Genomic DNA, 20,969 nt, shown 5'->3' with positions numbered 1-20,969 from the left:
TGGAAACGAGCACAAATCCCAACAGCACACATCCAGAGGTTGGGTTTTATTTGCTGTCAGGTCTCCAAGCCCTTGGGACTCCCTGCAGGCCACGTCGCCTGATTGTCATTCAATTCCTATGACAGTGTGTGTTTCTCTGGAAACCTGGAAAGTCCCCTGAGGTTTTGGGCAGATGTAGACCCTGTGTGTGTGTGTGTGTCTGCACATGAAGGGCTCATCACAAGTGTTATGGAGAATGGGAGGAGTGCTGGCTCCCCATCCTGCCAAACCCACAGCTCGGCTGGCATTGAAACCCCTCGGGAAGGACCAGCCCTGGCAGCCTGCTTAGGGTAAGCAGGGAAGGTCTAGAAAGGGCAAAGATGAGGGGAAAAAGGAATCCTTGAAGCTGCTGGCATCAGGAGGGCACCCTGGCGTGGCCCCCCAGCACAGCACCCTGACAGCACAGCCGGAGCAGAGCGGGGCTGGGCTCTGAGCCCTGGCAGAACCACTGCACAAATGGCTTCAATAAATCACTTAATAAAGCTGAGCCCTGGCTTCCCCAGCCCCAATGGCTCAGAATCCCAGCCCTGGGAAGCTGAGCTCCCTCTCCCAGCCCTGGGACACCACGGCCCTTGGCCCTTGCAAACTGGTGACCCTGCCCAGGAGCCAGAGGCGTTTCCAGGTGGGGAGTCTGCCCTGGGGAAGGAATGAGGAATATGCAGCCACCCTGTCCCTGCGAGCCTGCGTGCACAGACATGTCCTCCCTCTGTCCTGCTCACCCTCTCCTCTTCCCCTCCTCCCCCAGTCATTTGTCACCCCCGTTCACCCTGGCGGGGCCCAGGGAGGCAGAAATTCCCCGATCCTGTCCCTTGCAGAGGCAGCAGAGCACAGGCACCTTCTGTGCACACAGTGGGGGCTGCCAGGTGAGCACAGCCCAGGAGAGCCCACCAGGCACCCCAAACCCATCCAAAGCCAAAGCTCCTGCTGTCTGTGGCCAGCAGCTCAGCTGAGCCCCCCTTTCTCCCCACCCCAAAGAGGCTCCTGCACCAAACCCTGCTGCTTTCAGCCCCAAAATCCCACTGTGGGGGTGTCTCCAGCTGGAGCCTCAGCAGAGCACTGGGGTGTGAGCACATCCCCAGCCCTCCATACCCCAGGGTCTGAACAAACAGCAAAGCTCCACATGGACCCAAATTTTTTGTCCAAATGTCTCCTTTCTTTCAGTTTTAAGCAGGAGGCGTTGTCAGGCTGTTGTTGAAAAACATCCAAACCCCACAGCAAGCAGCAGCAAGAAACTTCTCCATCTGATAGTGGGAAATGACAGATATCAACAAGTATCAACAAAGATATCAAAAAGTATCACCAAACCCCAGTCCTGGTTTGAAAACACGTGTAACAATATCCTGAAAGTGAACAGAAATGGCTGTGTTTGCAGTCTCCATGGCTGATACATTTTTTTCTGTGGTCTGTTATAAAAAATAGTCCTGAAGCCTTCAGGCCACCTGGCTGTGGCACAGATCCTGAAAATTAACAGAAATTGGTGTGTTTGCCGTCTCCACGGCTGATACATTTTTTTCTGTGGTCTATTATAAAAAATACCGTCCCAAAGCCTTCAGGCCACTTGGTTGTGGTTAACTGAAATGTGGCTGAAAGTTAACAGAAATGTGTTTGCAGTCTGCATGGCTGATACATTTTTTTCTGTGGTCCGTTATAAAAAATACTGTCCCAAAGCCTTCAGGCCACTTGGCTGTGGCAGATCCTGAAAGTTAACAGAAATGTCTTTGCAGTCTCCATGGCTGATACTTTATTTTTTGTGCTCTGTTATAAAAAATGCAGTCCCAATGCCTTCAGCCACCTGGCTGTGGCACACCTGGCTGTGACACACCTGGCTGTGGCACATCTGGCTGTGACACACCTGGCTGTGACACACCTGGCTGTGGCACACATGGCTGTGACACACCTGGCTGTGGCACAACTGGCTGTGACACACCTGGCTGTGACACACATGGCTGTGGCACACCTGGCCGTGGCACAACTGGCTGTGGCACACCTGGCCGTGGCACACCTGGCTCTGTCCCAGCTCCATCCCAGCTCTGCTGGGTCGCTGCTGCACCATCCCACAGCTCAATGGGCAGCCAGTCCCTGCCCAGCCATCCTCAGACAGGAACCAGAGTCACGCACAGAGGGATCCAGGCGAGGTCCAGAGCCCCATTTCTCAGAACAGGACCTGCTCACTGTTGGCATCCCAGCAGCCCATCCAGGCCAGCTGCGCGGCCCATTTGCCGGTGGCCACCACCTGCAGCTTATCCTGGTCGAATTTCCAGAACTGATCATCCCTGAAGAAGTAGAGGGCGCGGTCGCGGTGGGTGAGAGCGCCGGCGGTGCCCGGGGGCAGCCCTGCCCAGTCCCGCAGGCTGCGGGGGTAGTAGGGCTCCACGCCCAGCGGGTCCTCGCCCACCACGAAGTACTTGGGCCCTTTGAAGAGGACGAGGCGCCGGAGCTGCTGGAAGTAGAGCGCGGTGTCCGGGTGCCGGGGCAGCCCCAGGGCGCTGCATTTGCGGGGGAATCCCGCGTCCAGCTGGGAGCCCGCGTAGCGCCAGCATCGGCCACCTGCGGGGACAGCAGCGTTAGAGCACAGCCCAGAGGGGACCCTGCCAGCCTGAGCTCCAGATGCGGTCAGACTCAGCCATAGGACCGGCCCTGTGAAGTGTCCATGCCACTGCTGACCACTGCGGGGCTGCCCAAAGGACCAGGCTGGGGGGAAAGTCATGGACACGTTTTCTGAAAAATCCTTTTGTTAGGATTTTTCCTCCTGAGAAGCTGAGAGGCCTCAGGAACAAAATGTAAACAATGGTTATCTGCTGCTGTGGAATGCAACAGGTGGATCTGTGATTGGTCTCATGTGGTTGTTTCTAATTAATGGCCAATCACAGCCTAGATGGCTTGGACTCTCTATCCGAGCCACAAGCCTTTGTTATTCATTCTTTCTTTTTCTATTCTTAGCCAGCCTTCTGATGAAATCTTTTCTTCTATTCTTTCAGCATAGTTTTAATATAATATACATCATAAAATAATAGATCAGCCTTCTGAAACATGGAGTCAGACCCTCATCTCTTCCCTCATCCTCAGACCCCTGTGAACACTGTCACAGGGGAAACTGAGGCACGGCAGCTCAGGGGTTTGAAGGCATGGAAAGGGACCACCAGGGACAGAGTGAGGCCACCACCATGCTGCTTCTGGCAAGCCTTCCCCCTGACCCTGCACAGCGAATGGGACAGACAGAAACAGATCCAGCTGAGGCTGGGGCATCCAAACCCAGCCCTGCAGCAGGAATTGTCATGGGGACTGGTGGCTTGGCTGTCCCCACAGCACCCTGTCCCCACAACAGGGCAGACAAAAGCCCCTTTTTGCTCACAGGGCACAGCCTGACGCAGCCCTGGGGAGGATGGAGGGAGCAGCAGGGCTGGGGAGGCAGAGGGGCTTTGGCTCTCACCCAGCGGCAGCACAAAGCCCCTTTTCTGAGCAGCCAGGGACTGCTTCCCATTAAAAGCTGGGGCTGACCCTGGCAGCCAGGCTGCCTGGTTTGACCTTCCTCTCCCCATCTGGCTGCTCGGCAGCTCATGGATGGAATCCCAGCTCCTGGGGCAGCTCAGGGATGGTATCCCAGCTCCTGGGGCAGCTCATGGATGGTATCCCAGCTGCTGGGGCAGTTCATGGATGGTATCCCAGCTCCTGGGTCTGCTCATGGATGGTATCCCAGCTCCTGGGTCTGCTCATGGATGGTATCCCAGCTCCTGGGTCTGCTCATGGATGGTATCCCAGCTCCTGGGTCTGCTCATGGATGGTATCCCAGCTCCTGGGGCAGCTCAGGGATGGTATCCCAGTTCCTGGGTCTGCTCATGGATGGTATCCCAGCTGCTGGGGCAGCTCAGGGATGGTATCCCAGCTCCTGGGTCTGCTCATGGATGGTATCCCAGCTGCTGGGGCAGCTCAGGGATGGTATCCCAGCTCCTGGGTCTGCTCATGGATGGTATCCCAGCTGCTGGGGCAGCTCAGGGATGGTATCCCAGCTCCTGGGTCTGCTCATGGATGGTATCCCAGCTGCTGGGGCAGTTCATGGATGGTATCCCAGCTCCTGGGGCAGCTCATGGATGGTATCCCAGCTCCTGGGTCTGCTCATGGATGGTATCCCAGCTGCTGGGGCAGTTCATGGATGGTATCCCAGCTCCTGGGGCAGCTCATGGATGGTATCCCAGCTCCTGGGTCTGCTCATGGATGGTATCCCAGCTGCTGGGGCAGTTCATGGATGGTATCCCAGCTCCTGGGTCTGCTCATGGATGGTTCCCAGCTGGGCAGTCAGGGATGGTATCCCAGCTGCTGGGGCAGTTCATGGATGGTATCCCAGCTCCTGGGTCTGCTCATGGATGGTATCCCAGCTGCTGGGGCAGCTCATGGATGGAATCCCAGCTCCCGGGGCAGCTCAGCCCCAGGCACAGCACAGGGATCCGCGAGCCCCATGAAACCCCCATGCACTCCCCTGCACCTCGCGTTTTGGGGAGCAGTTTCTCCCCAACACCCAGCACTGCACCTGGGTTTGCTTTGACACACCAGCGAGTGCTCTCCTGATGGGGAAACTGAGGCACGAGGAGGTGCTGTGGCCGTGCGGCGGGCCACGGGGGGGGGGGCGCCCACGACAGGGCACCCAGCCCAGCGCTTTGCACGCCCAGGGCGCAGCAATGCCCCAGCTCTGCACTGGCAGGGGACACCAACAAGAACTGTGCGGCCCCAGCCAGATCTGGGCAGCAGGAGCAGCGGCAGCCCCGAGGGGAGCCCCCTGCCCCCTCACCCACCTTTGAAGAAGTAGAACTTCCCAGTGCCCGGGGACCAGGCGCAGGCGTCGATGCCGGCGGGGAGGCCGGGCCAGCGAGGCTGCAGTGCCCGGGGCTCGCTGGCATTGCCACTGCCCGACACCACCCAGTAGTGGCTGCCCTTGAAGATGTAGAGGTTGTGATCCCCGTCTGGGAGGCAGAGGGAGAAATGTTACTGAACCACCCTTCCCTTGTACCCAGATCCCGTCTCCTCCCCGTGCAGCCCCGTGGTGCTTTAGGGTTTGGATGCTTCCTCCTGCCCTTCCAGCTTCCAGAATGCATTTTCTCCCCTCCAGGCATGAAAGGATAAATGCTGGCCAAGTTCAAGGCTTATCTTGCACAGCTGAGCTCCTGCAGTGATTAATCCTTGCCATGGCCCAAGTTTTGGGTTGTTTTCCCTGTTTCTGGCACATTGCTGTGCCCTCAATGTGCACTGCTTCACTGTGCATCAGTGACACCACCAGTGCCAGGAGCTGTGGACCAGTCAAACCCAGCTTTCCCTCCACTGGGAGCTGCAGCAGCACTGGGACAAGGGGTGGGGGTGCAGGTTTTGGGAGGGGGTCACACTGGCCAGCACCCACCAGAGGTTATGGCGTCGAAGAAGGAGTGGCAGTAATAGGTGCTGAGGCTCCTCTGCTGTCGGTCCCTGCTGTAAAGGTCTGTGTTCCAGTCCTGGAAGTGAGTGAAGACCTTTCCTGGGAGCTGGATGGCCGAGCCCTTGGAGGGCTTTCCTGGGATGGAACAAGGGGTGATGAGTCCAGAGAGGAGGTGGAAAAACATCTTTTCCCAAAGCACAGGGCTGGGATTCCCAAGACTCCAAAGACTCCTTGTCCCAATGTCTGGTTCTTATTCCACTCTAATGATGGTGATGAAAATCCCTTGATATCCCAAAAAACATGCACCAGCAGACAAGTAGGCAGCAAATCCAACCTTCCCTGCCCTGGAGGCCCTGGCACCTGTGCCCCTCTTCTGCATTTTCCTCCCCAGCCACCACAGGAATGGGGCCCATGTGACAGCAATCCTCTCCCCTTTCAGGGACCTGCTCCCATCCCTACTGCTCCAGAGAACAAGCCTGGAGGAACCCAGAGAACAACCCTGGAGGAACCCAGAGAACAACCCTGGAGGAACCCAGGGATGCTCAGAGAACAAGCCTGGAGGAACCCAGGGAACCGCAGAGAACAACCCTGGAGGAACCTAGGGATGCTCAGAGAACAAGCCTGGAGGAACCCAGGGAACCGCAGAGAACAACCCTGGAGGAACCTAGGGATGCTCAGAGAAGCCAGACTCACCATACAAACTCTGGATGGCCAAGATGTCATCCCAGCTGAGGACAAAATCCTTGCTGAGCTTCTTGTAGTAGGGTGACATGAGGGCGCTCTTGACGGGTGAGTGCTGCAGCCCCAGCGTGTGCCCCACCTCGTGGGCCACCACGATGAAGAGGTTCCTCCCTTTGCCGCTGTGCAGGGACCAGCGCTCAGCGCTGTCAAAGTGAGCTTCTCCTCGCCGGGGCAGGAAGGCGTGGGCCAGGGCACCTCCTGGGGACACGAGAGCCAGCAGGGACCATAATGTCACCATGGCATTTCATGGAAAATCCTTTTGCTAGGATATTTTGTCCTGAGAAGCTGAGAGGCCTCAGGAATGAAATGCAAACAGTAATTATGTGCTGCTGTGGAATGCAACAGGTGAATCTGTGATTGGTCTCATGTGGTCGTTTTTAATTAATGGCCAATCACGGTCCAGCTGTCTCGGACTCTGGTCAGTCACAAGATTCTATCATTCATTCCTTTGCTTGCTAGCCTTCTGTTGAAATCCTTTCTTCTATTCTTTTAGTATAGTTTTAATATATAATTTTATTTTAATATAATATGTGACCGTGTTCACAGGGGTCCGAGGATGAGGGAAGAGACAAGGATCTGACTCCATGTTTCAAAAGGCTTGATTTATTATTTTATTATATATATTACATTAAAACTATACTAAAAGAATAGAAGAAAGGATTTCATCAGAAGGCTGGCTAAGAATAGAAAAAGAAGGAATGATAACAAAGGCTTGTGGCTCAGACTCTCTGCCATTAATTAGAAACAACTAACATGGGCCAATCACAGATGCACCTGTTGCATTCCACAGCAGCAGATAATCAATGTTTACATTTTGTTCCTGAGGCCTCTCAGCTTCTCAGGAGGAAAAATCCTAAGGAAAGGATTTTTCATAAAAGATGTCTGCGACAATAATATATATCATAAAATAATAAATCAGCCTTCTGAAACATGGAGTCAAGATTCTCTTCCCATGTCGGGGTTGCCAGCAAATTTCCACAATTGGTGACCCCAAGTCAAGAAAAATTCCACACTGGGTGAGCCCCGAGTGAGGAACATTGCCACAACATGCAACTGTGGTTTGCCCAAATGTGAGTCAGTTTTAGGTCTTTTTGGAGGAGCCCACGTTTGGAGGGTGTTGTGGGGCTCCTTGAGGGTCTGTGAGGAACATCTCAGCTGCCTTGCTGGCCGACCTCAGTTGCAGAGTTGGGAGGGGAGAGCCCAAATCAGACAGCAAATCAGACCCCAGATCAAACACCAAACTGGTACAAACTGGGCTGGAGACACTGCAGAGCCTCCATCCCCCCCAGCCCACCACCAGCCCGCGGGGGAATACCCCACGTTACAAAGAGAAGCTTACGAGGGGGAAGCGACCAGCACCTGGCCCATCGAAGGCGTTGTTGAGTCCATCGTTGTGGTCCCCGTGGAAGAAGGTGAGGCGGATGTCGGCAGGGCCATCCTGTGCCTCCCAGAAGAGCAGGGAGGACACGTTGCTCCAGAGCTGGAAGGCGGCGCGCACGGCCAGGCGCACGCCGTGCTGCGGCAGGTACGGCGGGCGGTTCACCAGGCGGTACGTCAGCTGCCGCTTGGGCCACCGCCCTCCTGTGCCACAACAGAGCCACCCCCGGGACAGAAAGGGTTAGCAGGGCTCCATCTGTGCCAGAGAGCAGGGCTCCATCTGTGCCAGATTGCTTCCTTGAAAGGGTGCCAGGGGTTGGGTATGTTTGGGAGGTTGGTGCTGGGGTTTGGGGATGTTGGTGCTGGGGGTTTCGGGATGTTTTTTCTGGGAGTTTGGGTGTGTTTGTGCTGGGCATTTGGGTGTGTTTGTTCTGGGGGTTTGGGTGTGTTTGTGCTGGGGGTTTGGGTGTGTTTGTTCTGGGGGTTTGGATGTGTTTGTGCCGGGGGTTTGGGTGTGTTTGTGCTGGGGGTTTGGGTGTGTTGGTGCCAGGGTTTGGGTGTGTTTGTTCTGGGGGTTTGGGTGTGTTTGTGCTGGGGGTTTGGGTATGTTGGTGCTGGGGTTTGGGTATGTTGGTGCCAGGGTTTGGGTGTGTTTGTACCGGGGGTTTTGGGTGTGTTTGTACCAGGGGTTTGAGTGTGTTTGTACCGGGGGTTTGGGTGTGTTTGTACCGGGGGTTTGGGTGTGTTTGTACCAGGGTTTTGGGTATGTTTGTACCAGGGGTTTGGGTGTGTTTGTGCCGGGGGTTTGGGTGTGTTTGTGCCGGGGGTTTGGGTGTGTTTGTGCTGGGGGTTTGAACCAAGCCCCGGCACAAGCATCAGAGACAGAGCCCTGATGCTACAAGGACAGCTGGGGACCAGGATGAAGGGGACAAGTGATGTGACTCCCTCTAAGCTCCCCAACCCCCCTACCACACAGGAGGGCAAAGATGAGAGCTCACATAGTTGCTCTCATCCTCCTCCTCCTCCAGCACCCCTCAGCAGCTGTGGAACCCCAGAGCCCTGGGATTACATTTATCTGGAGGCATCTGGGAGCAGGAACAAAGCCATGGGGCCCTGGGGGGATGTGGATGCCAGAGCTGGTGCTGAGGTGTGGGAATGGGGACAGACTCCCGCCTCTGCCTCTGCTCCAGATGTGCAGGAAAACAGGGGGAACACAGCTGGCAGCACACCAGGGCTCACTGCTCTGCCTGTGGGCTGAGCCTCCCAGCAAAGCTGGCACACATCCCAGCCCAGCTCTGCCTCCTTCTCCCCATGGCTGGGGACACTCTGGGCAGGCTGGTCACACTGCTGGGGACAGAATCAGTTCCCACTGCAGAGATGGCCTCCAGCTCCTAAGGGACACAGTTGAGCTTCCACTCTGCACAGTAAAAAGCTAAAGGCAGCCCTAAAACAAAGCCTGGCATCCCATCCTTCCCTGCACAGGGGCAGAGCATCCACCACCAGAGGAGGATGGGCAAGGCTGGCCTAGCAAGGCTGGCTCTTGGGAAGAGGAGAGCTCGGCTTTGCCCCGTGCTGGGCTCTGGGTGTGCCCCAAGCCAGCAGGATGAGGGACACAGGGGAGACAACAAAGCACTGTGCTGGCTCAGCTGCCAGGGTTCCTGCTCCAAGCAGGATAAACTGCACAAAGCCTCCCCATCCTTCCTCCAGCCCTGCAGGCATCCCCTGTTCCCATCCAGCCCGTGGGTACAGATGTGGTGCTGTCCCCTCCCCGCTGCCTGTGGCATCAGATCACCAGAGCAATAACCACACTGAGCCCTTTCCTTGAGCCATTGGGCATCTCCTGCCACCCACCCACTTTTGTGATGCTCAAAAAGGAGCCCCATGAGCCACAGGGCACTGGCTGCTCCTGTTTGCCCACCTCCTGCTCTATGCCCCTCCTGCTCTGCTCACTGCCCACGTGTCCTGGGCACAGGATGGCTCCTGCAAAGGACACATGCTGGGGCTGTGGGAGGAAATCCAGAGGCTGGAGGAGGATGACAGGGCTCTCCTGGGGCTGTCCATGGCCAGCCCTGCCAGATGCACAGACAGCCTGACACGGCACAGAGCCTTTTCTTAATCTCCCCTTCGTTTTTCCCATGTCCTGAGCACAGCTGGCCCCGGCCCTCTTGCTCTCTAGGAATCCAGTTTCTCATCTGCAAGCCCAAAGAGAGCTCACAGGGGACAAGAGGCCCAGCCCTGGACACACAGGAGCACAGAAGGATGCTTGGAGCAGAGTTAAACCCCTTAACACGGGTGAAATCACTCTCGGGTCAGGCAGCCAAGTGTCCCTAATACGCATTAGAAGTCCCAAAGGTCACTAAAACCTGGGGATAACTTCACTGTGCGCCAGCTCCTGCCCTCCAGATCATGCCAGCACAGCTGAGTGTGGGGCCATGGTGACCTGAGTGCTCTCTGGGACATCTCCTGGCTCCCACAGCAGCAGTAAAACCTCCCCAAAGAGCTGAATTCCCCAAAACTGGGAGTCGAATCTCTAATCACTGCTTTAAAAACAACCTCCAAGCGTGTCCTGGGCTGGATGCTGTGCACCTCCCACCCACAGCAGCTTCCCCACGAGTCCAGGACGGGCTATCCGAGCATCCCAGACCCCAAAGCCCCGCGGGAGCCCCCCGGTGCTCACCGTGCTGTGCCGAGCTCCGGCGGCGCCGGGCGGGGGCAGCGCGGCCGTGCCCGTCATCCGTGCCACACCTGGGCAGGGCCATCTGATGGAGGGTGGGGGCATCCAGCAGCCCGCTGGGAGGGAGGTGGGTCACCCGCTGGAAACCCCTGCAGGAGGAAGGGGGATGTCAGCAGCCACATCCAGAACCCACCGTGGTGGGGTTTGGGTGTGTTGGTGCCAGGGGTTTGGGTATATTTGTGCTGGGGGTTTGGGTATGTTGGTGCCAGGAATTTGGGTATGTTGGTGCCAGGAATTTGGGTATGTTTGTGATGGGGTTTGGGTATGTTTATGCTGGGGGTTTGGGGATGTTTGTACCAGGGGTTTGGGTATGTTGGTGCCAGGGTTTGGGTGTGTTTGTGCCAGCTGTTTGACCCAAGCCAGGATTTTCACCCCACAAGCTCCACACCCCAGCATCAGAACTTCATCCAGTTGATAAAACAAGAAGGATTTGGCTCTGCAACCACAGCTGACCTCTAAGCCACCTCCTAGCAGGGCAAAGAAGCCTACAAACGGAGCCTAAAAATGCCTTTTCCCATTTTTAACCCCAGTTATTTGCCTTTCACATTTAACTTTGCATTTGGCTCTGCACAAGGTCAAGCCCGGGATGCTCCCAGAGGTGATGTCCTTAGGAGAAGCCCAGGCAGGAGCTGGCAGCTCTCCCCCTCTGACATCTCCCAGCCGTCCCCAAGCTCGGCCTCCCACAGATTTTATGGCAGGCGAGCTCCGGGCCATAAAAGGCGAATAAAGCAGCGAGAGCCGGGTGCCAGCAGCCGGCACCCAGCTGGGGAAGCGGGCACGGACCCGCCTCTCCAAAAACCACCGGCTGTTCTTTAGCATCAGCCCGTGAGACACGGAGCCTCCGGCTGCAAAAAGATCCCTCTGGCTGTAAAAAAAACCCCTCGGGGTGCTGGCAGCATGGCTGCAGCTGGAGCTGCCGAGGTTGGAGGGCAGGGTTGGATGAAAGGCTCCTACCGCAGCGCCTTGCTGAACTCGGCGGGGCTGTGTGTGCCGGTCCCCCGCTCCCTGAAGTAGCCGTATTTCTCCAGGAAGAGCTGCAAGAAAAGATGGGAAAGGTGTAACTCAGAGCATGTGTTGGCTTGGGAAGAGAGGGGAAAAGGAGATGAGGTGGCAAAGAGTGCTGCAAACTCAAACTGCCCGCTTGTTTTGGTTTGTGTTGGTTTGTTTGTCAGGAGAAGCCACAACAGCTCTGCCCAGGCTTTACCATCCAGCCTGGACTTGCCATTCCCCAGCCACACCGGGATAGCCCCACCCTCACAGGGGTACCAGGGGCAAAACCCAGCAGCAGCAGCTCAGGATGGGCAGGCAGGGATGGAGGAGCATCCTGGGGATGGGGTGGCTTGGAGCCCTCTGAGAGTGTCTGGAGGGGAGAAGGGATCTCATCCTTTTCCCCTGTGCTTGTATTTTTATAAAGTTCTCCTCCAGAAGCACAAATTCACCAGTTGCAGGTGAGTGTGCAGGGTGAGGATGCAGAGGTGACATCACTGCAGGTAGATGTGTGTGACTCCCTGGAATAGCTGTATTTCTCAGGAAGAGCTGCAAGAAAAAGTGGGAAAAGTGCAGCTCAGAGCACGTGTTGGCTTGGGAAGGGGGAGGAAAGCAGATGAGGCGGCAAACAGCGCTGCAAACCCAAACTGCCCGCTTGTTTTGCTCCTGGGAGCTCTGCACCTCGAGCAGCCGTGCCCATACAGGTTCCCGTGCGTCTCCTCCCCATCATTTTATTTGGCTCTTGGGGTTTTTGGCCGCGATGGAGGCGTAGGAGGAAATGCAGAGATCAAAAACCTCTGCTGCCACCCCATCCGCAGCCAGAGGCGACCAAACCCTCAGCTCTGATCGCCCCGGCCCCAGGCAGGGATGCGAGCAAAGCCGTGGCCACGAGCAGGGCGGCGTGAGCCGGGCTCAGGCTCAGCCTCCCCCATCCCCACCAGGACCCGCTGCGGCAAAGCGGGCGCAATTTGCTTTGCCAAACCATTCTTCTCCTTATCGGCCGCTGACACGGACGGAGATTGCCTCTCTGAACTCGCTCCAGCGCTTAAATTGTATGTTAAAGAAAATAAACGGCTCGGGCTGCTTTTTGGAGGAGTTGTTAATAGCCGGGCTCACAGGAACGCTCCACGCCCGCCTGCCCCGCCGCCAGGGATGTCTGCGGGACACAAACAAGCTGCCCAGCATCCTGTTAGTGCAGCAGAGCCGAGCTACGGCAATGAATAATAATCAGAATAAAAAGTGAAAGCGGCGGATTCCCCTCCCCGCATCCCAAAGGAGAGGGGTGCTGAGCACCGGGAATGCCGCGGGATGGCCCGGAGAGCACGGCTGGGGCCCTCGGGGTGTTTTTAAAGCTGTTTCCCTTCCAGCTCATCTCGGGGCCGGGAAAAGGAAGGGGTTGGAGTGGTGATCTCCTCTCAGTGCTGCTCCTGGCTGTGGGTGACCCAGCTCTCCTTAATTCCCTGCAGAGGAGGCAGCAGCTCCTCCTGGACCCTGCCACCAGGCAGGGAGCACGAAGGGTTTGTGGATGTGGCAGCCCCGAGGTGTGCCAGGGCCTCTCCCTCTCCTCCTCCTGCCCAAACCTCCTGCTTGCCATGAACAGTCATCCTCATGTCATCCCCAAACACGTCACCCCTCGTGGGCAGGCACAGCCACGTTGTGCTCTGCAGCCTCATCTCCTCCAGTTCCATCTCCTCCAGTTCCATCTCCTCCAGTTCCATCTCCTCCAGTTTCATCTCCTCCAGTTCCATCTCCTCCTTTACACCCCCTCCACCTGGAGCATCCCCCTCTGGCAGAGCACCAGCACAGATTCCTGCCTGGACACGCTCTTTACCCAGCCCCACACAAAGAATTTGGCTGTTTTTCCCACCAAAGCTGCCTGTCTCAGCCGGAGGCACCAGCAGCTCACCCCAGCAGTGCCAAATGCAGCAGGAGGAGCCTGAGCATGGCCAGGGTCACCCAGACACCTCGCAGTGAGTCAGGGTAAATCAAGTGTCACACTGGAAGGGAGAGCAGTGGTTTGTTTGTCAGGAGAAGCCACAACAGCTCTGCCCAGGCTTTACCATCCAGCCTGGACTTGCCATTCCCCAGCCACACCGGGATAACCCCACCCTCACAGGGGTACCAGGGGCAAAACCCAGCAGCAGCAGCTCAGGATGGGCAGGCAGGGATGGAGGAGCCCTCCATCCTGGGGATGGGGTGGCTTGGAGCCCTCTGAGAGTGTCTGGAGAGGAGAAGGGATCTCATCCTTTTCCCCTGTGCTTGTATTTTTATAAAGTTCTCCTCCAGAAGCACAAATTCACCAGTTCCATGGTGAATCACCAGTTACAGGGTGAAGATGCCAGAGGTGACATCACTGCAGATAAATGTGAGCTGAACACCTGGATGGGAAGTCCTGGCTCTCACATCAGGGCCTGAACCTTGTCTAACACAATTTTTCATTCACTCAGCACAACCTGAAGCTCTTTCCCTGCCTGTAACCCAACACAATCCCATCATTAAAGCGTGAAAATTGTTTTTCCTCACCATGATCTCATGAAGCCTTGAAACCCCATCTGGACACATCAGGGTGCACAGTGAAAAAAGCAACCCCTGTCCCAGCAGCTGCTCTTGAGCAGCACCAGAAGGCACAGAGGCCACTGGCTTTATCATTCCTGCCCAGAGCTCCTTGAGCTTTGCAAGCCCAAGCAAAGCAGCATTTTCTCTGTGGTTTCTGGCCTGTGTCATATTAAAGTTCTCACACACAGGCACCAACTCTCCGGCTGCAAAACCATCAGGAGAAATTCTATTATGTTTTCTAGACACATCTGCTGTCAGCTAAGGGTGATGGCGGTCCTGGAAACACAGAGCTGCAGGAGAGGGATGTGCTGATCTCTGTCAGGTATTTATCTGAGCACAGAGCATACAAATCCAGGGAGTTTTTGGGGTCCAGAGGAATCCAAGAGCCCTATGCCACAATGTCCTGTGCCCAAAGCAGTGCTGAAGGCTCCCCCAGCACTGCACAACCCCCCAGAGCTGGCTGGAATCTGGCACCAGCCCATTCAACCTCTCCAGAGGCTGCCATGCAAAGTCTGGCCGTGCCGGGAAAACCCCCTCCCTCCTGCCCCAGACAGGGAAATGCTCTTTTCCATACAATGGGAAAAGAAAAACAGCAGGAAACCAAGAGAAGCATTAACATGAAATATGCCCAGCTCCCCCTCTGCACGAGGGAGGGAGAGGAGCACGGGTCTGGCTGCCTGGGAGCCGGGGATGGAGCAGAGAACCTGCAGGGACAGCGGGAGGAGGCTGGGGGAGACACAGGGGCCCTTCCCATCTCGGGGCTCTGATGAGGAGCCTGTTACAACCCTGGGAATCATCTCTGCCTTGGCTAAAGCCAAGGAAACACCTTGCCCTCCACCGCAGGCATCCCGGGTGGAGCGCAGCCAGCGGCAAACACAATCAGCCCTCCGTGCCTGGGAGCCGGGATAAGGAGAGTGCCGAGACAGCAGGATCGGCTCCTCCCCGGCAGCCACCGCTCCTTTCCAGCCCCCGAGTACCCGAGAAGCCTCACACAGCTCCTGCCGACCGTGCTGCCTCTGCTCTGCCGGTACAAACCCCATCCCTCCCCTCCACCCCCGGCAGGGCAGGGAGGGGATCCCGTCCTACCAAAGGCCAGGCCAAGAAGTGCTTATAATGTGTCGTGATTAGGGCTTCTGATTGTGATGGCGTGGCTTGTAACATCTGCATTGTCTTGCTCTTCACATGAGACTGAAAATAGAGTCAAAGTTTTAAGAACACCTCTCAGTTGCTCCATCTCTGGGTCAGAAAAGGGTTTAATCTGACACAGGTGTTTTGTGTCATGATTACAGGTGGTACCGCCACAATCTGCACCTTTAAAGTCTTTTCTTTGAAACCATGAGACAGCCCAGGTGGATCCTAAACCCTGGCTCCAGCATCCCCAGGCTCATCCCACATCACCTCACGGCCCAAATAGGGCACAGAGCCTCCTGCCTTTCAGCCTCAGTTTCCCCAGCACACACACCAGCAGAGCCGGCCCGGGGCGTGTTTTGGCGTGGTCACAGAGGGAGCAGCGGCTCCTCCTGCCCATCGGCTCCCTGCTGCCTCCAGGAGATGGCACAGCAATTAAAACCGCTCATTTGCTGCCGCTCATCCCTGCAAAGCCTCAGGCAGAGCCCCCGCGCCGCCTTTGTTTAAGTGTGTGTGTAAGTATCTCTATAAATATTACATCTATGGACACACGAGAAGGGGCATTAGCGAGCACAGAGCCTGGCTGTGCTCCCGCTGGAAAGGCAGGGAAATCCCGGCTGGTTCCCTGCACTGGGGATGGGGCAGGGAAATCCCAGCTGATCCCTGCACTGGGGATGGGCAGGGAAATCCCAGCTGATTCCCCACACTGGGGATGGGTCAGGGAAACCTCAGGTGATTCCCTGCAATGGGGATGGGGCAGGTAAAGCCCGCAGCATCCCATAGGGGGGGGGGGAAACCTCAGTCATTCCCACCCAATGGGGGGGCATGACATCCCCCATCCCATCCCATCCCATCCCATCCCATCCCATCCCATGCCATGCTTCTGAGATTCCCCTGCTGCACCCTGGAGGAACCTCCTGTCCCGCCAACCACTCCTAAAATCTACTTTTTAGCAGCAAATAATCCACTTGCCACTAAAGATGTGGAGTTGGGGTTTTCTAAACTCCTTTTACTTTCACACTCCACCTTGTAAAGCTGAGAAGCAGCAAGCCTGGTCTGGCTAAAACCCCTCCTGGTTTCACTGACTGAAAGAGGCTTGGAGCAGCTTGGTCTAGTGGAAGGTGTGGCAGGGGGTGGAATGAGAGGAGATTTAAGGTCTTTCCAACCCAAACCAACCCACGAATCAGTGCCAACTCGTTGGGAAGCAGCTGGCAGCTGGAAAGGAAAGGGGAAAGGGGAAAGGGGAAAGGGGAAAGGGGAAAGGAAAGGGGAAAGGAAAGGAAAGGAAAGGAAAGGAAAGGAAAGGAAAGGAAAGGAAAGGAAAGGAAAGGAAAGGAAAGGGGAAAGGAAAGGAAAGGGGAAAGGAAAGGAAAGGAAAGGGGAAAGGAAAGGAAAGGAAAGGAAAGGAAAGGAAAGGAAAGGAAAGGAAAGGAAAGGAAAGGAAAGGAAAGGAAAGGAAAGGAAAGGAAAGGAAAGGAAAAAGGAAAAGGAAAAGGAAAGGAAAGGAAAGGAAAGGAAAGGAAAAAGAAAAGGAAAGGAAAGGAAAGGGGAAAAGGAAAGGAAAGGAAAGGGGAAAGGAAAGGAAAGGAAAAGGAAAGGAAAGGAAAAGAAAGGAAAGGAAAGGAAAAGGAAAGGAAAGGAAAGGAAAGGAAAGGAAAAGGAAAGGAAAGGAAAGGAAAGGAAAGGAAAGGAAAGGAAAGGAAAGGAAAGGAAAGGAAAGGAAAGGAAAGGAAAGGAAAGGAAAGGAAAGGAAAGGAAAGGAAAGGAAAGGAAAGGAAAGGAAAGGAAAGGAAAGGAAAGGAAAGGAAGAATCCTGCTCTCCACCGGGTGGGAGCAGGGGAAGGCCCCGGCCCCGGCCCCTGCCCGGCGGGCGCGGTTTGCCCGAACAAGCGGGGATTGTTTTGGGGCAGGAGCGGGAAGAAAGGCGAGCTGTTCGTGCTGCGGTGACTCACGGCGTGGAAATCACACCGGGGGATGCCCGGGGCCGCTCGCCACATCCGCGCCGGCGGCTCCGAGACGCGGGATCGGGGGGATGCAGAGCCCGGCCATGCCTCACAGGGGGAATTCCTCCTCCTCTCCTCCTCAGAGTTGTAATTCCTCCTCCTCTCCACCTCTCCCTCCCTCGTGCCGAGGCTGAACAGCAGGAAGTTTTACAGGAAGGAGGATTCCTCCGCCTTGTTTCAGAAGGAAGATGTGGGATGCTCTGTGCCCCACAGGGTCTGCGTGGTGCCAGGAGCCTCCCTCCACCCAGCTGTGCTCAGCATCCTGCATCCATCCCAGCAGCATCCTGCTCCTAAAGCAGCTCAGAAATGCTGCAGCATCTCCCAGCCCAGAGCCCGAAATCTGAGACCTTGGTTTGATAAGGGGGAGAAGTCAGTGTGCATCAGATACTGCAAGATGGGAAGGAGAAGGGCAGGACAGGGGTGAAAAAATCGGAAAAAAAAATCCAAAATTAGAATTATTCAGTCGTTAGCCCAGCTCTCTGTTCCCATTCCCTGTTTTTCTCAAATTCCTCCTCAGTTTTTATGTCACCTGGAGCTTCTTACACAAATCTGGAACTTCATTGTCCTTTGTCCAGCCCCTCACTCCCACCACGGGCTGGGATCTCACATGCCCCGGGTGTTTTACACAATTCCCTTGGGATCAGGGAATTTTGGGCATTACCACCCCCCAGCTGCTGTCTGAGTACAGCCCAGCCAGACACAGCTCTGCCAAACAATGTGCTCTCTTACACTGGGCCCTCTCCTATCTGTACACGATAAGATGATTTCACATACAAATGTTTCAAATTAAATTTTCGAATTTTTCCTTATTTTTTAATGTGTGGGGTTTTTTGGGTTTTTTTTGGGGGGGGGAGGGGTTGTGTGGTTTTGGGGTTTTTTTATTTTTTTTTTATTTTATTTTATTTTATTTTTAACTGCAGTTGGTACAGATGCAGTGAAAACATGGACACCAGCCAGGAAAAGCACACAACTGGACATTTGACAGTCTTATGCATCTAAGTTTACACAACATATTGTTGCTAACTGTGGCTTTTTAAAAAGAATTGAAAAAAAAAAAAAAAAACCACCAAGCTTTAGAAGTAAAGCCTGGAAGTGCTCTGAAAGCCACAAATCACCAGAACTATTTGATGTTATGTGAGAATTTCAGCTTCCTCCTGAAAGAAAATTAACTGCTCGGTTTATTTAGACAAGTTCCACACCCCAGTCTCTGCATTTCCATTGTGTGTGTGTGCTGTCCCCAAGTCCCTGGGCAGCCCAGCACATCCCCTTGGGGAAACTGAGGCAGGGAGACAGGAAAGTGCCTTGCCCAGCACCCCCTCAGGAGGGATCTGCCACAATCCTGGGATTTGTTCTGAAACTTCAAGGGAAAAGAGCCCAGAAGTCACCAATGAGGGGTGGAAAGGCAGTTTGGGTTGTTAAACCAGTTTTCCCCAATCAGTTTGTTTCCTTTTAAAGTGAATTTTGAATTATTGGTTTTCTGAGCATTAAAACCTTCTCAGATTTATTTTCTCCAGGTGGCAGGAGGGGCTGGGCTGAGGTTTGTGCACAGTGGGAAAAGCACAGCTCTTAATGACCTCTCTGAAGCAGCATCTCCCAGCAGAAAGAGCCTGCACATCAAAACAAACCTCTGAGCACTCCTGTGCCCTTTTCCTCTCAGAGCATGGGCTCGAAATCCCAATTAATTCACCAGGACTTGCTGGCTGGGGTCGAAAATTAAGCATTTGTACAAATGTACACTGGATCGAGGCCTAAACAACACAAAACCCCCAATATGAACCTTTGTTCACCAGCCAGAGCTCATTCCTTGTCCTCCCAAACCAAACAGGAATGGATGGTGGCACAGGGTGACAGTGACAGAAGGACAAACAGAGGTGATGGGGACAGCCCTGGGGAGAGGCAGGCACGGGAAGGATTGGCTTTTGTCCCCTCCTGGGGATGAAATGCTGGGAGATGGGGAGGTTTGCAAGTGCACATCACCTGTGGGGACACCTGGACAGGGCTGGGAGAGCTGGGGCTGCTCATGCTGGACAAGAGAAGCTCCAGGGACACACAGAGCCCATCCAGTGCCTCAAGGGGCTCCCAGAGAGCTGGAGAGGGACTTTGGGCATGGGCAAGCACAGATAGGACAAGGAGGAATGGCTTTAAGCTGAAATAGGGCAGACTTAGATCAGATTCGGGAAGGAATTCTTCCCTGTGAGGATGGGCAGGCCCTGGCACAGGGTGCCCAGAGAAACTGGGGCTGCTCCATCCCTGGAAGTGTCCAAGGTCAGGGTGTGAAGCAACCTGGGGTAGTGGAAGTGTCCCTGCCCATGCAGGGTTTTGTGAAATGGGATGAGTTTTAGGTCCATTCTAACCCAAACCAGTCTGTGACTCTCTGCCACAGCTCCACACAGCACAGGTGGCCACACACCCTGGCATTCCTGGCACAGCCCCATCCATCTCCAGCTGGCACAGCCACACACCTGTGCCACACACACTGCTGTACCCAGGGCACAGGGGCTGGCACAGGTGTCAGGAGCTCAGGGACACTCACCTGTGCTGGGGATGGACCTTGGGGACACACTCATACCTTGGGCATGGGCACACCAGGGACATGGGCACACCAGGGACATGCACACGCAGGGCAAGGACACACCCATGCCATGGGCACACAGGGATATGCACACACCTGGCAGGACATGGGCACACCAGGGACAGTCACATCCAGAGCGTGGGCACACCTATGGCACAGGGACACGGGCACACCTGGGGCACGGACTCAGTGGGGACAGGCACAGCCGGGGCACGGGGATGGCGGCACGCCAGGGACGTGGCCACACACACGGGGACACACACAGCCGGGGCACGGGGATGGATGTGGGCACACCGGAGACACGCACAATGGGGACACGGCCACACGGGACACGCACACCGGGGACACGCACACCCCTCCACGGCCAGCCGGGACACGCACAGCCGGGACACGGACACCAGGGACACGCACACCAGGGACACGCGCAGCCCGGACACGCTCCCGCCCTCCCCGCTGCCGGTGCCGCCCGTACCTCCGCCTGCCGCCGCTGTCCCGGGGCCGGTGCGGGCTGAGCGGCCGCCAGCAGCCCCAGCGCCAGGGCCGCCCGCAGCGGCGCTGCCATCCCCGCTCCGCTCCGCTCCGCCGCCGCCCCGGCCGCCTCTCCCCGCCCCGGCCCCGGCCCCGGGGGCGGCCCCAGCCCCGGCTCCGGCCGAGGGCCGGGCTCCGCTGCAGCACCGAGCCCGGGGGCTGGCCCTGCTCGGGGTCCCTCCCGTGCCACCCTCCGGGGGATGACCCCTGTGCCCTGTGCCCCGGCAGCATCCCCTGCCCGTGCGTGTCCCCTTCAGCCAGGTGCGACAGTGCCTCTGCCCGGTTGGAAGATGTGAAAAGGAGGAGAAAGCAATTCCAGCTTTTCCTAGCCCTGTGTTCATCCATGGCCCAGCACGGCTCAGCAGCACGGAAGGCTGGGCCAGCAGTGCAGCCCCTCTTCAGGACTCTGGCAAAATCCACACAGCAGAGCAGCGCTCTCTCAGGCTTTACACGATAACCATACACTCAGGGTTGTAGTTTACACCCTCAGGGTTGTGTGGTTTATACCCTCAGGGTTGTAGTTTACACCCTCAGGGTTGTGGGTTACACACTCAGGGTTGTGATTTACACACTCAGGGTTGTGTTACACACTCAGGGTTGTGGGTTACACACTCAGGGTCGTGGGTTACACACTCAGGGTTGTGATTTACACACTCAGGGTTGTGGTTTACACTCTTTCTGCTTAAATTTCCCTCCCAAGCACAGGACATGGTGGCCCATGGGCAAGGAGGGGTTTGCTGCACCTCAGTGTTCCAGCTCTCCTGCAGCTCACACAGAGCTGACGATGTTGAGGGTTGCAGTGACAAGTCAACAGCCCTGTTTACTCACAGCAGTATTTTGTTTGACTATTTTGTTTTAATTTGACTAAAGCAAAAGGATGTTTTGATTCTGCTTTGGTTCAAG

The 20,969-nt window shown here is 55.9% G+C and overlaps 1 protein-coding gene across 3 annotated transcripts; it reads right to left on the bottom strand.

Moving 5' to 3' along the window:
- Window positions 1-682: 682 nt before the first annotated feature.
- Window positions 683-20,124, bottom strand: MMP28 (matrix metallopeptidase 28). Of its 3 annotated transcripts, none has more exons than XM_030962659.1 (8): window positions 20,011-20,124; window positions 11,247-11,326; window positions 10,236-10,381; window positions 7,541-7,762; window positions 6,134-6,379; window positions 5,426-5,575; window positions 4,827-4,994; window positions 683-2,586 (listed from the first exon to the last, which is right to left on the bottom strand). In XM_030962659.1, exons 1-8 carry the CDS (start codon window positions 20,098-20,100, stop codon window positions 2,192-2,194), a joined length of 1,497 nt encoding a protein of 498 aa, XP_030818519.1. In that variant the 5' UTR covers window positions 20,101-20,124; the 3' UTR covers window positions 683-2,191. The 3 variants fall into 3 exon arrangements, with proteins under 3 accessions (XP_030818519.1, XP_030818521.1, XP_030818520.1); XM_030962661.1 differs by having other exon boundaries at window positions 7,521-7,697; XM_030962660.1 differs by lacking the exon at window positions 20,011-20,124 and adding an exon at window positions 16,916-17,002.
- Window positions 20,125-20,969: the final 845 nt, after the last annotated feature.

The sequence above is a fragment of the Camarhynchus parvulus genome, chromosome 19, assembly GCF_901933205.1.
Source record: "Camarhynchus parvulus chromosome 19, STF_HiC, whole genome shotgun sequence".
Classification (NCBI taxonomy): domain Eukaryota; kingdom Metazoa; phylum Chordata; class Aves; order Passeriformes; family Thraupidae; genus Camarhynchus; species Camarhynchus parvulus.
This window is presented reverse-complemented; position numbering and strand designations above follow the sequence as displayed.